The sequence below is a fragment of the Rhinolophus sinicus genome, chromosome 16, assembly GCF_057876585.1.
Source record: "Rhinolophus sinicus isolate RSI-liver-muscle chromosome 16, RSI-T2T, whole genome shotgun sequence".
Classification (NCBI taxonomy): domain Eukaryota; kingdom Metazoa; phylum Chordata; class Mammalia; order Chiroptera; family Rhinolophidae; genus Rhinolophus; species Rhinolophus sinicus.
The window spans coordinates 8,692,501-8,704,244 of NC_142516.1; the positions used below are offsets into that span (position 1 = coordinate 8,692,501).

The 11,744-nt window shown below is 42.2% G+C and overlaps 1 protein-coding gene across 2 annotated transcripts in view; it reads right to left on the reverse strand.

Moving 5' to 3' along the window:
- The window catches only part of PBX3 (PBX homeobox 3), a 193,622-nt gene extending 182,869 nt beyond the window's left edge, over window positions 1–10,753 (reverse strand). The window contains exons 1-2 of one of the 2 annotated variants that reach the window (XM_019728593.2): window positions 10,297–10,753; window positions 9,286–9,359 (exon numbers count right to left, since the gene is read on the reverse strand). In XM_019728593.2, coding sequence (XP_019584152.1) covers window positions 9,286–9,359; window positions 10,297–10,496 — 274 coding nt within the window. In that variant the 5' untranslated portion in view covers window positions 10,497–10,753. The remainder of the gene's footprint in view (window positions 1–9,285; window positions 9,360–10,296) is intronic. The other variant, XM_019728591.2, reaches the window with a different exon arrangement.
- Window positions 10,754–11,744: the final 991 nt, after the last annotated feature.

Here is an 11,744-nt window from a genome sequence, read left to right on the forward strand (position 1 = left end):
CCTTCATTTTTTTCCTCTACTTATTCCAAAAAAGAAATACGACGAGAAAAACTAGAGGGTTCTCACTTATTTGAATAACAAGTGAAAAAATCTAAAAATATCTTCACTGTATGTTATTACCAACTGTATCACTGGGTTTTATAGTGACAGCCCTGTGCTATAATTTCTGAGAAAACCTCTACATAAAGCTCCATAAACCCAACCATTCCTGTAATGTATCGCCTTATCTACCACACAATCATTTCAAACACAACTTTTCATGTTAGTATAATTTGTTCAAAAATAGTAATAAATATATCCATGAAGCCAGAGAAATCATTGCACAATCTACTGTAACTTGTTCTTACCAGTACTGACAGTTAATCCTAGACCCAAGATCCAATGTAAAAGAAAAATAAAACATTCCAATTATTACTTGGTTTAATTAAAGATATTCATTATACACATACCTTTTCATGGACCAACACTCCCAATCAACATTATAAATAATCTGAGGCAACTCCAGAGTAATGTGTGTGAACAATTATCACAAAACTAAAACATGGATGGCTGTCAGTTGGTGGCAGAGTTCTTGCTTTCATAATAAATATAAAATCAATTTCCTGTTCTAGTTCCTATTCCAAGTTGAAAATGATATATCTGACTATGAATTCCAACTACCTTCATCCTTAGGTTTTTTGGGGGTTTTTTTTGTTTGTTTTTTGGTGTTGTTTTTTTTTTTTTTAAAGAAGGGGAGAAAAGAAACTTGTGAGACCACCTAAGTCAATTCTTCCTCATTTGAGAATACTTGGTTAGTAGGTTTCTACATAATATGCACATATAAACTTGCCATTTCACTTATGTACGTTATATACATACACACACACACATATATATAATACATATATTTTAAAATGCAATGATTTACCCATCTAATGCCACTCAAGTATTTCAGAAGTCCCACCCAATAATTATTTTAAATTCCTATTTACAAGGCTTATTAGTGCGTCTGAAAGCCTGTAGAAACCTTTTGCCTAAAAAATAATACGCAATTTCAAAAGCTTTTTGTTCCCATTTCAATCAAAAATAACTTCATATGTTTTAAATGAAATTTTGCAAGTAATCAGAGACTAATGAGGATTCATTGATTTAAATAGTTCAGGGAGTCTGAGAAGGGAATGAGAATGCAAAGTAACCAAGTATTTCATTTAGAAGAGCAGCTAATGTGTGGGTACACGAAGTCCTCCTCACTGAGAAATGTAATCAGGACTTTTGTCTCAGGAGAGACTCTCATCGTGCTCTGTGTGCACATTCCTAACTCCCATTACCATTAACAGGCACCACACACGCACACCGAGGAGATGCCAGCCTTGGTAGTGAGTATGCATGGCAGCTGTGGTGACTAAATAATCCATATGGCTCTGAAGAGAAGTTATGGTTTGTTGGGTCTAGAGTCAGACAGTGGTGGAATTCAGACACTAGAACCAAGCCTCAAGATGAATGCTTTATCCAAACTCATTCCTATCTAACCTATCTAACCACACTGAAGTGTAGTTAGGCCAGGGTTTTGCAATTCTACCTTAGCAATGGTTTACACAGGTAGAAGTTCCATGTTTGAGGAAACTGTAATTTTTTTACAGGCCGAGTTCTATCCTCCTCCCGGTCCACCACTCTTGCATTTCCCCACAAAATATATAAAATCACATAGTTGTTTTATAGAGAGAAAAATCAAAGGCCTTGACTTAAACCACAAAAGTCAGCAAAATCAGAATCAAGTATGAAATTTGTCTTCAACATGAAAATCAAATAATATGGTAATCTTACACAACAGATATATGTTGAAAAATAAATCCCACAGGTTGGGACAGAGTTTAACTATTAATTCTAATTGTTTCAGTTTTTAGGTATTGAAGTCAGTCTCAGTGCTCATTTAGAAGATAGTTTCCTGAAGCCCAATTCAACTTCTTTCTTCTTTTCCTAGTGAAGAAAACATTCTTGTGAAGTTCAGTTTAGTGAAGACACTGGTGCACACGCACACTCGGAAGTTTGCACTTCTGAAAAGAGGTTGATAACAGTTCACTAACCATGTTACTGAAATTAGGCTTTAGGAAAAAAAAGACTAGATGACACAAAATTCTTGGTAAACTTGCATATATAAAGAGCACAATGAAAACTTCATATTCGTATCTCCAATTAGGTCAATTAGTATTCAGAAAAATTCTGTAACGTTACGTTTAAATAATCATGGGGGGGGAACCACCAATGTTCTAGAAGCTTCTCTAGACCTTTCAATCAATTTTATTTATATGCAAAACCAAGAGAAACTCAAAAAAAAAACACAAAAAAAACAAAGCTCCTCCTGATGCTAAAGCTCTCAATTTACTGACAGGCAAATGGCTTCATGCTGCCACTTAATCTCATTTCTTGCATAATGCCCTCTAATTAGCATATCAAAGTGAATTAATACTTCTAGGGCATTAGCAATGGGGAAATCTGCTCCAGGCTCACAATAGCAGTTAAGAGAGAGCCAAGAAATCCTCAAAAACACCACAAACCACTTTGCATTGCAAAACTGTTCAATTTATTTATCCTCTCTCTCTAAACACTTTTACCGCACACTGTTTTACTACTGTTCACCAAACAAAATGATAATTGCCAAAGTTACCAGCATCTGTAATGCCTGTTTAGAATCTTAATTTAGATTATGTTGCAGATAATTTCTATATGCAACCATTTGTTCTATTATAAATGTTAATATAGAGACAGTGGAAATGTTGACATTCTCAATTAGTTAATTTGAATTTGAAATAAAATTTTATGGGATTTTAAAATTTATGAATTTTTTAATGTAAAAAGCCACCTGCTGGACTCTGATGCCTAAGAAATTTGCTTTGAAAACTGATGTATCCCATAAAGCAAAACAAACAAAAAAATCATTTTGCCATAACATATGTTGAGTCTCCCAAATAATGGTTTAAACATTGTGAGGAATCATCAGCATTAAAAGGATTACAATGTATACCAAGTCCTCATTAATATGATCACACAAAAAGGGTTATTGTTCAAAACAGCTTAACATTTTTAAAGCACTTAAATTGAAGAAAACGAGAAGTACAAAACTTTTTTAACAATTATTTTTATAATTGTTTTTAATTGTTTCCAGTCCTAATCAGTTACTATCTTGTACAGTCAGTCAAAAAACAAAAAAATGTTACGCCAATTCAACTTAACACATTCTGTCACACCAATTTTTGGTTAGACACTCAAATTTAGTACCAAAGAGAACTAGTGTTACCATCCAAAACTACAAACATATTGTATTTATGGAATATGTCCATAAAAAAATAATAAAGAAGAGATTCTGGTTACTATTCTGCCTACAAAGGGGATAATTAGAATCAAGTGTTAAAGATTAATGAAATTTATTTTCGAGTATGTTCTACATCTGAAGGCATAAAAAGGTTTATTTTTTCAGTGGCCCATTCAAGCATTACTCACAATTTATTTGTTATATATAACACTACCATCTAGCTGTGATAGCAATTTGTTTGATTAACTTCTATAACTGAAAAATCTGATAGTCAGGTCTGAAAAAAATGACCACTTTACACTACATAGTGATGTAAATTATTTACTCTCTTCATACTTAAAGACTCAAATGGCCTACTGAAGTAGAGCAAACGCTTGAAAAGGTCAACATGGGAGGGGGGTGTGTGCAAGCTTTGTTAGTCAGTTACTACCTAAATCATGCTGATCACACTGATAAATGGCTAAAACACAAGCCTGCTGAGAAAACAAATAAAACATTATTCTCGTAGTGTCAATACTGAAAGAATAAATACCTAAAGATGTTCACATGTACACAAATAGAGGAAAGAGTCTAAAAATCCTTATTTAACTTGATGTGTTGGTACTGATGTATTAAGTATTTATTCTGAATAGATACCTCAATGGCATGAGTATAAAAGTGATGACTGATTTAGGGTGCGGTTCATGAAAGGCAGTTTCAATTCTTTATAGCTATACTTCATATAACTTCATCCTATGCAGTGCCACCATAAAGTAGCAAAATTTAAATAATCCAAATTAAGATGTTAAATCTGTCTTGGAAGTAGCCTTTAACAAAAGTTACAAAATGAAATCCAAAAGTACAAGCGAAATTAAAGGAAAAGGATCATAGTATGAAAAATGTACACAAACATATTTTATGAAAGCCAATGAACCAGTGTGCTTCTTTGGGGCAAGTAAGGGCTTCCTTTGCTACTTCCTTTGCTATACTTCTGATTTGGAGTAAATTATGAAATTAATATAATAATGTAGTAAGCTCCCAAATAAAATACCAAAACTACACAAATCTATTATAAAATGAAGTCCACTAAAACTGAGGAACAAAAGAATTCAGTATTTTTATTGAGGAAAATAAAGGGTTAGAAGACAGCTCCATATTTTTAAGATAATCATTCTAAAACAGTATGGTAGATTTTTTGCTAGGTTTTCTACAAATATATTGCATGTATTATCTAATGGGAAAGGATGGGAGAGGAAGAGTAAAGAAAGTTAGAAAAACATCATTATTTTACATCCTCCCTCAAAACCTCCTAAAAAAGCTCCAGTAAGTTATACAAACTTACAAAAATAGAAAAAAATTGATAAAAATATTCTTAAATTGCATTAAGGAAAATTTTGTAATAAAGAAATATAATTTATAATATTTCCAAGATACACTGTATTTTTTGTTGTTTAATCATTTAATATTTCCAATGTAAATGAGCCATGTCTAAAATTGAAATGAAATTTGAACTGCTGAAGGTCCATTAAAACATGCTTCAAAATAATTGTAAAAGGGTGGGAGTTTCAGAGAAAACGAGATTGGCCAAATGTTGCTAACTGCTGAAGGTGGGGGATGAGTTCATGGGGGTTCAAGTTTCTCTCTTCACTCTACGTTTTATATTTGAAGTTGTCCATAAGACATTTTTTAAAACTAGAAAATAAGTTCATTAAAACACAAAATTAATCGTGTATGGAACAGTGCATTTGTTTTTAAAACTATGGAACAAATAATGATAATTATATTGGAAATATTGAAAGAGCAACCTAAAAGAATATATGTAATATATATAATAACATTTAGACTCACATACAACAACTTTCATTTTTCTTGTTAAATTTTCTCTTGATGGAATATTTGGTTTTTAAATACTGGGAATTAAAGAATTACATGGCACTATACAAAGAAAAGTGAACAAATTTTAATATTGAATCATAAATAAAAGAAAACAGACCAGAGAAAAGAAGACTCCAATGAGTCTCTAAACCTTTAGGGTCAGAATTAAATTGAAAGGTGACAGAGCACTACCTTGTCCCTCTGAAAGCCAGTCAAACTTATAACAGCAAAGGTAAAAGGTTTAATCATATAAATCGTATTCTAAATGCATATAAAACCTCACAAGCTACATTCTTAATCTACTTTTGATATCCAAAATTCTCATGACTCTTTTTATGGAGGGTTCCTTTAAAAGTAAAGCATTTTAAATAGCCATTTTCTTCTCCTTAAACATAAAAAATACTTCAACCAGCCCAACCAGCCAAGCAGGCCTTTCTCTTCCCCTGCGGACACCTCCTGCAGTAGAGAAGTTCATTAAGTTTTATGATCTTCCCAAGTCAGTCCTGCTTATAAGCCTCACAAAGGCCACAAATCTGGCAAACCATCATGTATGCCATTAGACATTACTAGTAAATGAACGCTATTTAGGGTTTGTGGTGGCAATAAATCAGAGTTTGGTTGGCAGCTATCAACATGGAATATTTTATTTAACCTACCGTTTAAAGAAGGGAAAAGGTTGTGTTGATTTTTTTTTATAAATACGCAACATTTTTTCACAATATGATTCAGATTATATATTAAACACTGGATTTTCATTAAAATGTTTTTAAATACATTTTTTTCTCAAAAAGCACCATTTCCTTCATTTGAACTGTCGTAATTAAGGAATTTAGAAAATACTTCAACAATCAATGTTAAGGTGGCCAAAAAGATGTGAGGGAATGCACCAAAAGAAGTATGTACATGAGCTCTCATAGCATCAGGTTTATTTAATAAAGTACATGATAGAATATGGCTAAAAAAAAAAAAAATCAAGAGAAAAAAACATAATTTTCTCACTGGTTGCTTACTTAGTTTAAAATGCACAAATGTCTTAATTATAAAGCCTATAACTTTTCATTTGCTTTCAAAATGCATAAATATCACAATTCAACAATGACCGACGTTTCTGCCCCAAAATAATTGTATGATGAATTTTACAAAAGAATGCATTTTCAAGAAAAAGCAAGCATCCCATAGTAAAAGTATACTTTCCCTACCTCTGAACAAGAAAATAATTGTGGTAGATTAACCCATTTATCTGTCAGAAGGGAAAAACACCTTTTCATATCTGGTAGTAGGGAAAAAAAAGATGTTTTCCAAACTAAATCCTTCATGTACAATCAGAACTGGCAGTGTTCACTGCCCGATCAGATACCTCAAAATCGACTGGAAGACCTACAAATACATGGAATTTTTCTAAAGTGATTTTGCCGTATTTTAGAAGAAGTACAACTGAAATGACATTATCCATTGAAGTGACAATCCCCCCCACCTCCCCACTAGTCAACCCTCTACCCCACCATTATGCAGAATAGAGTCATCACATAATGTTCTAGGTTTCTATTATGAATGACTAGGTAAACTTTTTCTAGATTACAGACAATTAATGTTTGGATACTATATTATTAGATTAAATAAAATGACCTAAAGAAAAAGCATTATACAATATACATATATTCTACAATGCTTAGTTTACAAGTTCATGATGTTTCCAAAGCATGACTGTGGGAACAGATTGGGGGGAGGGGGGCTGGAATTTGCTGCCCTGCTTTCTTTGCTTTGCTAACACTAATGTCTACACAGCTGTTTTATTTCAAATCAAGGATTCCGGGTCCAGCGTCCCTGTCTCCTTCTAAGACTAGTCCCTGTCTCCTCCTAAGACTAGTTTTGGAGGGCGAGGTGGAGCTATGGGTAGTAGGGGAGAAAGCAGGGGAGAGAAAGAGCTTCACCCCCATCAATCATTCGGTACTTAAATCCCATCCCTCTCTAGCTTAGAGAGGCTGGCAGGAAGATGCCTCTGCCCAGACAGCCGCCTTTACTCTTTGTCAGCTGTTGGCTTTTTACAAAAGAGATAACATGCAAACTTGGATCCGCTGGCCAAAGCGCAAAAAGGGGATCTAATTTACAAGTTATCACTAAAAGCCTCAGAAACAAATTTCAAAACACAAAAATTTCCTTTGTCAGCTACCTTTTGCTTCTTAACTAGCAAGAGCCCTACCAAAGCTCTCTGCCAGTAATCCCAGACTCAAAAAGACTTGTTTCTTTTTCGAAACTCACCTTTGACATGAGGTTCACTACACTTTCCTTTCAGAATGGTCTAAGTCTTGTGCAAATAAGCAACTAGAGGACTTATGCTTCCTAATTGAATTCTGCCTGCTGCTAAATGTCTAAACAAGAAAAGCAGTTTGCTGGGTTTGATTCTCAAGCTGGCTAGGCCTAAACTTTAAAAAGGCAAAAAAATAAATACAAATCATGAGAAGGGGGTGCGGGGAAGATTATCAATCCCCTCTCCCTAGTAATATAACGCCGTATAAAGTGGAATCAATCTTAATATTCACAACATAGTCAATACCCCAGTGCTTAGCTGTCAGCAGAAACTGAAGTGGAGCCTTGATAGCAAGAAAATCCTTGGACATTAAGCAATATAATTTACTAAGAATTACGCACTTTTAGGCTTCTAAACTAAGAATCTTTAAAATTTAATGCTTAATGTCTTATTTTATAGTCAGATAAAAATTATCTACCGTTTTAAATCACAATGCTTTCTAAAGGTAGCTAAAAATCAACACAGAGTAAAAGTTAGTAATCTAAAATGCCTGTGGCTTACAAAATATAAAATGCATCTTAAAAAGAACCACTCACCATTAGGAAACCATGCATACTATATGAATGAAAAGCAGAAAAAGTACTCTTTAAGGCTTTCAGTATTTGCTGTTAATTATGTTTTTAGCATGTATTTTAACAGCAATAACCCATCATCTTTTCTTGATTACTTTTAGGATCAAAATAGCATTGCACAGTAAAAAATGTGTTTAAAAGAAGGGTAACTCTCCTACCAACTAACAATTATATGCAGTGCGCTATTATTTGTACACTCAATTTAAACACAATCACAGTTAACCTCTTAAATAGTATCACTTGGATACTGTTACATCCTGGACTTTTAACTTTCTCTGCCTCAACTTAAAAAATGGCAACTTTATAATACTGTATAGCCAACACACACCAAAAAAATCAACAGTAAAGCTTGTTTAATGTACTTGTTTGCCACATACAGGGCAGATAATACCAAATACTAACTAAAACATCTAGATTAAATCTCTAATCCCACCTGAGTCACTACTGTCACCTCAACACTAAAATATTTTTAATTTTAAAAAGTCTAACAAGAAAATTAAATTGAAATGAATTGCCGGAAATCTATCTAATATGTACTTGTAGTTTTCATTCCAGCACTTCTGCAGAAGCTGTCTTCTCATAAATTCACTGCCTTGAATACTTCAAAAATTGTTTAACCTGCATCTATGAACCTTTTTCTCCTTTATGAAATATATTAACCATATTTACAATGTAATGACTTCAAGCATAAAATTTACTGAAAGTATTAATAGATGTAATACATTGCATATACCTAAACGCATCATTACCCTTCCTCGATTCTTAAAAGTAATCTTCCCAACTAAAACATTAATTCAAACATGCCACTGGAGTCTGTTCAATTGCATCTATTCTTCTATCTGTGGAGCTGACGCTTAAGGCTGTCCAACTAAAAGTTCGGGCGATGCTTCTCCCGGGGACTCGGTCCCCGGCATTCAGTCTCCCGTTGCTCCTTTTAAAAACTGACATACAAACAAGGCGAAAGGAGCGGGAGAGGGCGGCTGGTGCTCCGGGTCCCCTCCCCGCCTGCAGCCAGGGGTGGCCGCCTGGGGACAGCGACCCAGCCCCGTCCGCATCTACACTTCATTTTACACCAGGAGCGGAATTGAGAAATCGACTCCAGATTTATTGCAGTTTTTTTCCTCAAGATCAGGAGGTGGGAAGGAGAGAATGATCAAAGATGGCGGTGCCCAAAAGCAGCAGCTCTCAACTGGAGAGTCGAAGGAGTAGCTCCGACCCCACCTCGGGAGTCTCCAGGCCCACTGCGGGGCGCAGCGTCTTACCTGTTTTCTCTTTGATCTCACACAGGACGCTGAAGAGCGCGGGTTTCATTCTGTGACAGTTCAGGGCATGTTTCCTAAAAAACAAATAGCAAAACACAAAGGTATTAGCATCACCTATGGAATAATATGGCGCCTTCCTTTAAGTTAGACCTAAGATTTAATTCCGGCCCCGATTTGGGAAGGCTCTTTTGAACCCTGGCAAATCAACAGAAACTCAAGTTGACTAGTGAGCGACAGCCGGGAAGCTCCGGCGGCTCAAGCTCCAGCCCGAAACAAGCGCGACCCATCTGCCCCACAGGCAGCAGCCTCGGCGACCGCAGGGCGCGAACCCGCGCGGGGAACCTCGACACCGGGGCAGGCGGCGACGACCCGCGGGCGGGGATGACGCGGAGGGGCTTCCGCGTCCGACCACCGCAGGGGGAGCCGGCGCGGCGCGGGCAGCGGGCCGACAGCGGCCAGCGTGCGGTGACAGCTCGGCAAAGTTTGCAAGGCCGCCCTCCCCTCCCCAAGAACTTGGCCGCCCGCACTCGGCCCCACCAGGGCACCGCCCATCGCCCCGCGCGGGAGCTGGGGCAGCCACCCGCACCGCGAAGTCTTCCAGCGGCCAAGTGGAGCCCCGCGCCGGGACTCCCGGCCCGAGGAGAAAGTTGCACTTCCCTCAGGTGCGACCCGGGGCCCTCTCTGGGCGGCTTGCACTGGGGTCCAGGCGGGAGGTTTGAATCCGCGCGAGGGGGCCGGGCTGCCAAAGGGCCAGACCGCCGGGGAGAGAAAACCACAAAATCCGCGCGGCGCCAAGTCCGTCCCGAGCCCCGAGAGCAACTTTGCCGACTCCCGCCCGTGACGAGGGGCGCGGGGCAAGTCCCCGCGAGGCCCGGGCAGGCGGCCGGTTTTCGGAGAAAGTTCCCCGCCCGAGGCTGAGGCTCCTGCCCCGGGCGCCACCCCCGGCTCGGACCCGGCCGCGCACCCGGCTCCCTCACACACACAAAAGATGCTTAATGAGACGACACCAACTTTGCTTGCGCCTCGTCCAAGCTCTGGTCGGTGATGGTCATGATCTGGTGGAGGATGTCGCCGATGTCCTGCTTCCTGCCGTCGCCGTCCGCCCCTTCGTGGCCGTGCGGGGGAGGCGGCAGGGCCATGCCCCCCTGCACCGAGTGGCCGGCCAGGTTCACCCCGGCCAGAGTCTGCAGCATCCTGGATTGATCGTCCATCCCGCCGCGCGCGGGCGGGAGCGGGCGGCGGCGGCGGCTGAGGCGAAGGCTGAGGCGGCGGCGGCGGCGGCGGCGATGAGGGAGGAGAAGAAAGAGGGGGAGGGGGAGGGGGAAGCGGCCGCGCGCTCCCCGCCCGCGCGGGGAGGGGGCGGCCCGGCCGGCGGGGCCCGCGGCTGAGGCGGTGCGGACCGGCGCCCGGCTTCGGCTTCCGCCGCCGCCGCCGAGGCTGAGGATAAGCGGCGGGCGGAAGCGCCGGGCTCCGCGGCGGAGGCGGAGGCAGCGGCGCCCGCTGCCCTCACGCGGCCGCCGCGCCGCCTCCTTGCCGCCGCGCGCCGCGCCGGGCGGCCCCGCGCAACTTGCTCCTCAGCGCCGACCGAGTTGCCGGGACGCCCGCCGCCCCCCGCGCCAGCCTGCGCACTACCTTCACTCGGCCGCCGCCGCCGCCGCCGCCGCCTCCGCCGCCTCGGCCAGGCGGGATCCGAGCCCCGGCGGCCCCGGGGGAGGGAGCGGCGGCGGCGGGCGGCGGCGGAGGAGGAGGCCGGCGGGCGACCTGAGGGGAGCGAGGGGGGCGGAGGAGGAAAGTTTGGGAGCGGGCCGGCGGGCGCGGCGGGGGCGCAGAGCCCGATGGAGGGCCCCGGCGGCCCGCGCGCCGGGCGGACAGCAGATTGATGGGGCGGGAGAAGTCGCCGCCGCCACTGCGGGAGCCGCGCACCCTGCCAGCAGCCGCCGCGGACCGGGCTCGAAGGCCGCTCGGCTGAGGGATTGACAGGCTGCCAATGCCACTCACTCACTGCGCCCCCGGCGCCCGGGGGGGAGGGGCGGGGGCGAGCGGGAGGGCGGGGGAGCCCTCTACACGCCCCGCCCCTGGGGGCGGTACGCGCGCTCATTGGGCCTTGCTCCTCCCGCCACCGCCCCTGGCACCGCCTCTCGAGTTCGGCCCGCCCCCTCTGGCCTCCGATCCCGGGCGCCCGGGACCGAGCCACCGAGTCTTCACGCCTGCTCGCGTCCTAGCCCCCTGGGAAGAGCCGTCCTGGACCACAAACGTGACCGCTCACTGGCTCTTGCTCCCTAGTGTTAGCAGTCATGGGTGCGATGAGTTGTGTATGGGACACAGGGCAACTCGATCTAAAGCCAACCATGTGCTTCTTCGCAGCGCCGTGAGCTTCACGCCTCGCAGCGCCTGGTATACATTTTCCCGCTCTTCCCGTCAGGAGGTGGTACCCTCAGGGTGCCTGGCCGCCTGTCCCA